Here is a 10029-nt window from a genome sequence, read left to right as displayed (position 1 = left end):
CGCCGCGGAGCTGGGACTCGGGCCTGATGCCTGTCTCGCGGGCATGCGCAATGGCGGGGTGCGGTGGCAGAACGCATGCGTTGTGGAAGGCGGGTAGCTGTGTCTCCGCCCCGTTTCCCGCGCATGCGCGCTGTGTGTCGGAGGGCGCGGGGGGGTGTCCGGTCCGAGGCGTGCGTTCCCCTCCCCAAGCGGCGGCGGCACCAGTAGTGGGGCCGCGTGCGGGGAGCTCGTCCGTCGGCGAGAGCGGGTGGGGGAACGGGCCGCCCCCCGGGCCGCCCCCGGCATGGGGCGCTGCTGGGGTCGCCCCCCTCGCCGGGCCCGGCGCGCCCCCGGACTCTGCCTGCGGCGCCGCCCGCGAGGCCTGTAGGGGCGGCCGCGCCGCGCCTGGCCGGGGGGAGCGGCGGCATGAGGAGCCGCTGCGGCCGCCGGCAGTGAATGGGCGTCGCGGCGGAGCGGGAGGAGCCGGAGCCGCCGCTGCCGCGATGGCTCAGGAGAAAATGGAGCTGGACCTGGAGCTGCCGCCGGGGAGCGCCGCGGCCCCGAGCGACGGGGGCGGCCTGAGGCGATCGAACAGCGCCCCCCTCATCCACGGGCTCAGGTGAGCGCGGCCCGGCCTGGCCTGCGGCGCCGGCGGCGGGCCCCGGAGCCCCGGCGGCGGCTGGGCCCGCCCCAGGAGCGCTCTGCCCGGCGGGGCTCGGCTGCTCCAGCAGCATCGGCCGCGGCCAGCTTCGGAGCGCGCCGAGCCCCGCTGCCGGCCGTGCTCTGCGCGGGGCCTGGCTCTCCCTGCGCCCTGGCTGGTGCGTGGTGGAGGCCGCTGAAACGCGTGGCTTGTTTCGCGGCACGCTCTAGTCAAGTCAGCGAGTTGTTGCTTGTAACTGCAGAACCGCAGTGTGCGGATCGCCACGGGTCCGCAGGAGGAAAGTACCGGGCTCCTTCAGCGAAGGTAGCGCTTCTCGAAACAAAATGGATCTTTTCAGTGCACGGGAGATTGGAGCCTCTATGGTAGCACTGTGTAGTTTTAAGTCAAGCACGCCTCAGGAAGTTGTTCACAAAACTTTTCTTTCCCTCCAGTGACAACTCACAGGTTTTTCAGCCTTATGTGTTGCGAACTCGCAGGAACAGTACAACAGTTATGAGCCGCCACAGTATGGTAAGGAATCTTAAGCATGTTTTGTTTACACCTAACAGGAAATAATCGGTCTGGAGAAATGAAGTTAGACTTGACCTGTATTTGCACTAAGCATCCTAGCAAGCTTCCAGGCTGCAGAATATGCATTTTTGTTCACCTCTAACAGCCACCTACAATGAAATAATACTTGTGTATTAACTGTATGTCCCCACAAAGACAACGATGTGTGATTCCTAGTATTAAGTACAGCCTCAAAGTTAATTTGGACCTGACCCTGGGTTGTAAGAGAAAACTGCTGTCACAATTAAAAGTCTTGAAAGGGTGTTTTAATTTGTTGTAAACATGGAAGAGAGAGTCACAAGTCTTTGTTGACCTGGGTTTTTTTGACAAGGCTGCTCTTTTTTTGCAAAGGCTGAACACTAGACATCAGAAAATCATTTAAAGAAGAGTAATTTATTTGCGGGGTGATATTCTGCCCTGTCTTCTACAAGTCTGGTAGTTATTTAGCTACAGTACTGCAGTTATTTAACTTTTCAAAGATGTTGCATTTCTTTTTTTCACCCTTGTCAACTCGGGGATCTATATGCTCTTTTCCACTAAAAATTTTCTTTCTCATCTGAGGGTAGTGAAGATTAAGTATTGCTTTTCTCAAAACCCTTAGAACTTAAAATCCTGAAATATGTTTCTTCTATGTCTTCTGTTCAGAAAAAGTGAGATGGAATTTTAGCTCAAAATCTTTTGTTATGAGACTTCTTAAGAATCCAAAACTTTGGAACTCAAATCAGTAGGTGTTACAGTAGACACATGGACATCCTGAGTGGGAACTGTTGGTGCATTTGTATGTAATGGTAGCGAAAGTGCCAGAGGAATTTGATGCATAGAATTTTATGCAATTGAAAAATTGCAGGAGTAAAGTTTTAGGGAGCGTTGTTCAAGACTGAGCCGAAACACTGAGACTTCTCCTTTATAATAGCCAACTGGTTGAGCAAGTTAGTACAGGAGTTTGTTGTCTTACTCTAGGCAGTAGGAAATTGTATAATGTTTGCAGTTTGACTTATAATACCTCACTTGTCTAAATGGCATATATAGTTATTTGTGTATTTGAGATGCTGAGCGCTATCTGCTTGCAAGTCTGAAATCTGTGCCGCTCGCTGAGTGATAGAATAAATTCTTAAGTGGTAAAACAAGTCTTTTCTCTTGAAGGTCAGTGTTTTCTTTTTGCAACATTATTTGAGTCATCCACATGTAGTTGTACAGCTCATTTTTAATTCACTAAGAATGTAGGTGATGGTAAATAGGATGTATGCAAGCTGTTGATGTGTGATTTAATCATTGTGGCTGTCAACTTTTTTTCAGTTGTTGTCATCATCTCCTATTCGTATTCCTAGTAGCCGACTGCATCAGATCAGAAGGGTAAGCGTAGTTTTTAATCTGTATATTTAGTAACAGAATGAAAAGTAATATATAATTTTTAACTATATATTTTATTGTGTAAATTTTTAAATATTTATTTTTATATAATTTTAAAGTATTGAAGTACTTAGATAATGGGAGTTTCTTCCCTATGGAGTTTCCAAGTCTCCTGTTCTAGTTCCAAGTACTAGAGGAAACAGTCTTTTTTTAATACTTAATTTCAACAAGGAGGCGTCCTTGCAAGGTTTATTATTGTCATGTTTAAACTACCTTGCATTTTTGAAGTGTTATGAGAAAACTTCTGACATTTATCTCCTGCAGGAGGAAGGAGTGGATTTAATGAACAGAGAAACAGCACATGAAAGGTGGGTGTTATTGAAACAAGATGATAAAATAGCCAGAGTTATCCTCTTTGTAGCTACTGATGGGATTTTTTGTATTCTAGGGAAGTGCAAACAGCAATGCAGATAAGCCAGTCATGGGAGGAAAGCTTGAGTCTGGTAATATCTTTATAGATGTTTCCTATTTAATTCTACTTTTACACTCAACTGATGAATTTAAGGGAAAGAGAGGCGTTGACTGTGAAAATAATTGAAGAAGAACTTAAGTTCATCTGCTTAGCTATTTTGTGCATTTGCCCAGTGACTGCCTGTTAGAAGGTTGTGCCTTGGATTCTAAGGTGATATGCTTTGCCAGTGTTAAGTCTGAAACCTTGTGTTTACAGAGCGACAATGACTTGGACAAGTCTGAGAAATCTTCCTCCCCAAAGAGAATAGACTTCATTCCAGTTTCACCTGCACCTTCACCTACAAGAGGAATAGGAAAGGTAGGATACGTGAAATACCAAACTGAGAGAACATTTTAGAATTTTAGACCAAGGTGAGCTATGAAGACCTGTGTAACTTCACAAATTGTTTGATAGTTTTAAAAAAACCCCACAACCAACCAACAACAAAACACTCCCAACCCAAACCCACATTTTATTGGTTTCTAAGAGTCAGATGCTTACCATCTTAGAGCGTGTGGGGTTTAAGCAGTGTGCCAGTTCTGTCACAGTGTATGTTTTCAGTTGCTGCTATTTGTGTGATGTTTGGATGGGTTAGGGTTCTGGTTCTAGGGAAGCTTCATTAGAGTAATCAGATTTGGACATCATCTTCAGCTGCATAAGTGAGGGGGTTGCTGGGGAAGAAGCAGCAAAATTGGAATGTATCATGTGTGTAGAGTAAGAGTGTGGGCAAAGACCAGAAGCTGCAAATCTGTGTGGTGAGGAGGATGAAAACATGTCTATCAGTTGTGGAAAGGAAGGTGTAAACTCACTGTGAAGAAGGACTCGGACATGCTGAATTTGCACTGAAGACTTATAGCAGATGCTGGAAAAAGGGAAGATGTGGATCTTATATAAACTACTTTTTCCTGTGAGGACTGGAAAACTGAAATGTAGTACAGAAAAGCTGGCAACTGTGTTTAAAGATGAGCTGCTTGACCTTGTTTTCACTCTCTTGAGGTTCTGCTTTGTACTGCTACGATTTTATTGCATGCCTCTACCAGTATTGATGCATGGAGCAGCCACGTACTCGTGCTGGATAAATGTATTCCTAGTATAACACTGATGCTGTCCTGTACTTTCAGCATCACAACTGTAAAGCGTAGTGGATAACTTGGCAGAAATATTTTTGTGCGTAACTGCAGGCATTCACAGGCTAAGCTCAGATTAACTGCAGAACCACTGAGCTAAGTACTCTGTTCTGTTATGGAATATTGTGTTAAATTTTCAGGTCAGATGTATTTTGAGTAAACTCAACTCGTTTGTTTAACAAACCCCTTGAAAGAAGTAAGTCCTGAGTACTGTACTGCTGTTTCTAAATGTAATGGGAAGAACAGAAACAACTATTTAGAAAACAGCATCTATTTGAAGTTCAGATTTTTTGAATTTTACGTTAATCTGGACAGTATTGCATTAGCCAGTATATTTTTGCAAGTTAAGTTTTAATGCTTCTAAGATTGTGTTTGATCATCTCTGCCTTTTTCTGTTATACTAGGTTTTCTTTAATTGGGGATGTTTTGTTTGGAGGGTGGGGAGAAACACCTGAGTATTTAAAAGGAAATTCTGAAGCATCTTAATGTAACTTTTTCTGCAGCAATGTTTTTCACCATCTTTGCAAATGTTTGTGAGCAGTAATGGATTACCTCCAAGTCCTATTCCTAGTCCAACAAGGCGATTCTCCAAGTAAGTAACATCTGCAAATAACAGGTATACATTGGCTTAAATTCCAAGGCTATCACAAAGATTAGTTAAAGCTGATGTTAAGGCATTAAAAAAGACTTTAGTTTTGCAATAGCTGAAGTATTGCCACATAAAAATGCTCTGAAAATTCGACCTTTACCAGTGGTAACTTTATGTGGGTGCTGTTATAGGGGCCTGTGTCAACTTTAAACTAGACTTGGTAACTTGTGGGGAAATTCATAGGTACTTCAAATGAATTTCATTAACTTTGTCAGCATATCAATTTTAAATAAATATTACACGCAGTCTAGAAATGGATTGAAGTGGGGATATGATGCACCAAGGGAAGAAGACCTAAAAAATTTACAACAACTTTGTATGGCAGATAATCTGCTCTAACAGGCAGCACTTCTTTGTTACCTATGTATTTGGACTCCCTAAGAATTCCAGCTGTGCAGGAATAGTTTTAAGGAACACTTCATGTGATGTGGTTGTGTTGATTTGATGCTAGGTATGGTGGTGTTCAAACCTGGAACCTTTACAGACCTGACTATCAGTATCCTCTCTCTAGCAGGAGGAGTCAAAGTCCAATCAACTGTATCAGGCCCAGTGTTCTTGGCCCCATTAAAAGAAAAGGTATGTGTATGTACCCTATCAGATGTTTTAGTATGGATGTAGTTTTGCAGCTGGATATGTTTCGTGTTCTCTTCCATATGTTTGTTGTTGTTCTGTAAATATAATGCTCTTGTATCCACTGTAAACTAGAATTTGCCAGTTGTAACTTAAAAATAAAGTAGCTAGTCTAAAACACAAGAATGAAACACTTTAAAAGCAGCTACTGCTTGAAACAGGCAAACTCTATTTCACATCGAATTAAATGTTATGAGTACTCCTTAGCCCTGACATTCTGAAGAGTACCACTTCACAGTGCACACCCTTTGGATCATCTTAGGAATGTTGCTTATCAGGCAGTATCTTCTAAACTTAGTACTGAATGTTTGTTTTTACTCTGAAAGTTCAGAGGGTTAGTGTTTAGAGAAATGGAATAGATCAGTGCTCTTTCCTCCTGAAGGGGGAAAACTGCATTCTTTCCTGGAAGTATTCTGTGTTAAGGATATTCAAATTACATCCCAGAACAAGTCTCCATAGCAAAATTACAAGATTGAAATACTTACAGGTGTGCCTCTAGCTATGCTTATCCTTTCTGCTTTTTTTTTTTAACTTAGAGGTTCTTAACTGTACCAAAAGCATGTCCTTTTATTTTGTAGGAATTATATTTAGCATTTGAGAAAATTTACTGGTTATTTTTTTCTCAGGACTGCTTTTCCTATCAAGTAAAGAATGTTGTCTAATTTATATTGAATTGACAGGGGAGAGAGACAAGTTTACTCATAAGTGCCAATTCTATCTTGACTGTTATTTTCTATGAATTTGAGAGGCATTAAAAATTGAACAAAAGTTAGTCAAGCTGAATGATCAATAGGGAATAGATATTCATACTTTAAACATTTTACAGTAGACTTTAGACAGATTGTATTAAAATAGTGCAGATAAAGGGCAAGCTTTCTTCACCCCATCCATGAGCTGTTGTGGAGCATCTTTTACAAAGTGGAGATAAGAGTTTGCCTTTTTTACTTGAAATGCCAAGGAATTTTCAAAATGTTACTTAATTTTAAAACATCTAATCAATTTAAATGAACCTAATTTCTTTTCCTAAATACATAATGATATTGTTTTCTGAATTTTAGCAGTAGCTTTACAGTTCATATTCTGCAGACATGACATAAATTGACACTGTGATATGTGGAGGGAAGAAAGCAATGTATCGAAGAACATTTCACTGCCATAGGGAATTAATACTGGTAGTCTGTGCAATGTGTTGTAGTGGTGCAGATTTGTCTTTGTGAAGTTTCAAGTGGCAAAAGAGTTACCTAAGTTGGTGATTTGGGGTTTTCTTCGTTTTTGTAAAAGACCCAAGTATTTTATAAATGTTTTTTGCCCATTCTGCTTGATTGAAGCTGTTATTCCTTCCCTTCAGAGAAGGGAATGTGTTCCCGTGGGCTAAAGAAAATAGGAAATTTGGGAGGGTTATCAGTTTTTCATAAAATGAGTGGTAGTAAAACTCTCTTCCATAACTTATTAATATATACTGGTTTGCTATAATAATTAACCTGTCAGCTTTTCAAACTGACACCACAACTGCTGTGAAGTGTGTAGTGTAGGTAAAAAGCCAGAAAACTTATTTCTGTGTCATATGTTTTTGTTGCCAAACTAAGAATTAAAATAGCTGAGAGGGGTTTTTTCCTTTAAGCTTGTTACTGGCAAGTTCATGATATTTCCAAATGTGTCTATTGTACAGAAGCTATTAATGAGCTACCTCATTCTCAGGGTAGATTATGCTGAACAGATTAAATGACTTCTCCCCATCATGTTTAATCTCTTAATGTCAGTAGATGATTACAGGTACAAAGATAGTCTGATCCATGATGAGTAAGTGGAAATGCATACAGATGCCGATGTTTTGTTTTGTTTTTCAATTCAGCTTTTCTGTAAAAGTGTACATATGCATCAGAAGTTGTTGTATGCAGGAGGGTGAAACTGTGACCCAAGCTGGCGTTCCTATTTTCATCATCACTAAGAATTTTAATGTCTGTACTTTTGGCTTATGTCAGTTGCCTCATCTCAACTGCTTACTTAAAATTAAGTTGCAGCAATTAGTTTGCTTTAGATTATTTTGTCTGATGGTAGTCTAAGTGCCTGGTTTTGTGTCTTTGAGGTGGTTGTAGCCCCTCAGATACTGCTGAAGCATTAGTTGAGGACGGACTGGATGGTTAAACAACGGCTAGCATCAAATTAATGTCTTACCCAAGCGCTCGGTTGGCTGAATTAGAGGACTTTTGTTACAAATGCAACCTTGCTCTATTATGGGACAAACCTCTCTCTTACAATAGACAAATTTTAAAGGGATGTTCTAGAGACTCCAGTGAGTTTGATTATTTGCACTATTTTCCTTAGGTGAAATGGAAACTGAAAGTCAGCCAAAGAGACTTTTTCAAGGAACAACCAACATGCTTTCTCCAGATGTTACACATCTGACAGATCTCAGTTCATGGTAAAATATTTCATGTGCCCTGAAATGCTGAAACAGGGAATATGCATTTATTACAAACTTTCTTGGTGTTTTTTGTTTTTGTTTTTGTGGGGTTTTTTTTTTGTGGTGGTGGTCTTTTTTTCCCCCAGAAAAAAGTAATTTGTGTGTAGTGTGTATATTCATATTACTAGGAACTTATTCCCATGGTAGTGTAGTGTGACAATGTTCCTACTCCTTTGATAATTCTTCCTGAGCAAATCTTAGCCTAGATTTTATGTATCAAAACTTTCATATTTAATCTAATTGCTACAAATTCCTGTTGGCTCATAAGCTAAGTTACTTCGCCTCAAAGAGGCTTCTTTGTTTCAGTATGTTGTAGGCAGTGGTCATATAGTGTCTGTGGTACTTACCAAATACTTAGGAAATGTGTGTGTGAATAGTTGTTGCAGTTACATAGTTCAGACTGATACATTCATAACTTTTAGTGTTGTAGTCTGTCTCTGTATTCATAAAAAGCTGAGTTCTTTTTTGTGTCAAGAGTCAGATACTAAGTATTCTAAAATATCAATTCTGTATTGCTATAATTTCAGTTTGCTTACAGACTTGAAACTGCCTAGAAATTTTTTTGTGTGTTGCTTCCAGCTAAATTGTAAAAGCATCAATTTATGTGCCCTCTGGAATCTTCTATCAAGACTTCAAAATCCAAACACAGGAATTCCTTACTTACAAGGGGAAAAATAGGTTTCAAAATCTTGCTTTGAGTAGTGCAATATTAAAGAACATACCAGCTAATTAATGACATCTTTGCTGCATTGCTGATTAGATTCGTATTGTTCCTTTCCTATAACCTTTTAAGGTTTTATTCTCATTACTTGTCACCTCCTTTCTGTAACGGATTAAAATCAGAGTCATAATTTATTCTGCATGTTAAAAAAAATATAAAATTCTGCTCCTTATTTCCATAAGGAGCATGAATATGTATATAACATGCTACAGAAAACAAGGAGTCTTCAGGGCTGCCAGTCTTGCAGTGAAGACTGAGTGGTAGTATAGGTCTCCTACATCTTTTTCTACACAGGCAAAAGTACACTAGCTTTGTACACAAAGCCATCGTTCCCGTGTTACTAAATAACCTTTTTCTTTTTCCCCAGCCTGTCTTCAGATATTCTTGATGGGAGTAGCAGCAGTGTTGGCTCTTCCTCTGACTCACTGACTAAAGGCAGCATAACCACAGAGTCTCCAGTAACATGCTCAAACTCATGCTCTTCATTCATTTTGATGGATGATCTCTCACCTAAGTGACTTAAGGTCTGAGTTAGTGTCTGGCTGTGCTGTTCCCTTACCGTACACTTGTACAGAGAAACGAACTCTGATCCTTGAACCATTAACATGAGGGTTATTAAAAGGAAAAATTATTGTAACTGTAATCCTTGGCAACTTTCCAGTGATACTGATTTATCCATTTAATGGACATTGTAGACCATATTAATGTCTGGTTTTGCGAATTTATTTTTTAAACAACATGTCTGCTCGGATTATACTAACTTTTTGCTTTCAAGAACTTGTATACACTTTTTGATTCCAAGAATAGGTATCTACCTATTAGTGTTGCAATTTTTAGGAAATTACTTCTATCATTATCGTGGTCACTATGTCTAGGGAAATCATTTGGCTCGGAAGGATTTGAAAATACTAATTTATTCTCTGGCACTTCTACCATTGGGTAAAATTATTCTCCTTGCTTTTTTTCAGTTACTAGCCTCAAATTCTCTTACAGAAGGGAGAAAAACAATTTTTATTTTCTTAATGCTGCTAGTTGTTTTTATGACTGCAGGCCACAGTAGGTCTGGAAATCTCACTCTATTACATTAAAAAAAACCCAGCCAATCCCACAACAAAATAACTAATGACTGGCACTTCTGCCATCAGTGAAGAAATAACAATACTCTATGAATATGATTAAAATAGCTGCATAGTTCTCTTCCCAGATCCTTTATCCTACAGATTCTATGAAATAAGTTCAATATTCAGCAAGATTTGCCCAAGGAAAATTAATCCATGCCTCGATCTAAGACATACAGTGCAGATAACTAAGTTATTTAAACTACTGTGTAGGAGAACCATGTATGGCACCATCGATGTCTCCTGTGGCATTGAGGTCATAGGTATTTT

The 10029-nt window shown here is 40.2% G+C and overlaps 1 protein-coding gene across 4 annotated transcripts; it reads left to right on the top strand.

The window, feature by feature from the left end:
- Nucleotides 1-482: 482 nt before the first annotated feature.
- Nucleotides 483-9333, top strand: PABIR2 (PABIR family member 2; the record flags this gene model as incomplete). Of its 4 annotated transcripts, none has more annotated exons than XM_082004352.1 (10): nucleotides 483-598; nucleotides 1072-1150; nucleotides 2486-2542; nucleotides 2864-2907; nucleotides 2988-3042; nucleotides 3267-3368; nucleotides 4705-4769; nucleotides 5341-5402; nucleotides 7782-7878; nucleotides 9009-9333. In XM_082004352.1, 10 exons carry the CDS (start codon nucleotides 483-485, stop codon nucleotides 9157-9159), a joined length of 828 nt encoding a protein of 275 aa, XP_081860478.1. In that variant the 3' UTR covers nucleotides 9160-9333. The 4 variants fall into 4 exon arrangements, with proteins under 4 accessions (XP_081860478.1, XP_081860477.1, XP_081860480.1 ...); XM_082004351.1 differs by having other exon boundaries at nucleotides 5338-5402; XM_082004354.1 differs by lacking the exon at nucleotides 2486-2542.
- Nucleotides 9334-10029: the final 696 nt, after the last annotated feature.

The sequence above is a fragment of the Phaethon aethereus genome (assembly GCF_964289735.1).
Source record: "Phaethon aethereus genome assembly, chromosome: 10".
Taxonomy (NCBI): Eukaryota; Metazoa; Chordata; class Aves; order Phaethontiformes; family Phaethontidae; genus Phaethon; species Phaethon aethereus.
This window is presented reverse-complemented; position numbering and strand designations above follow the sequence as displayed.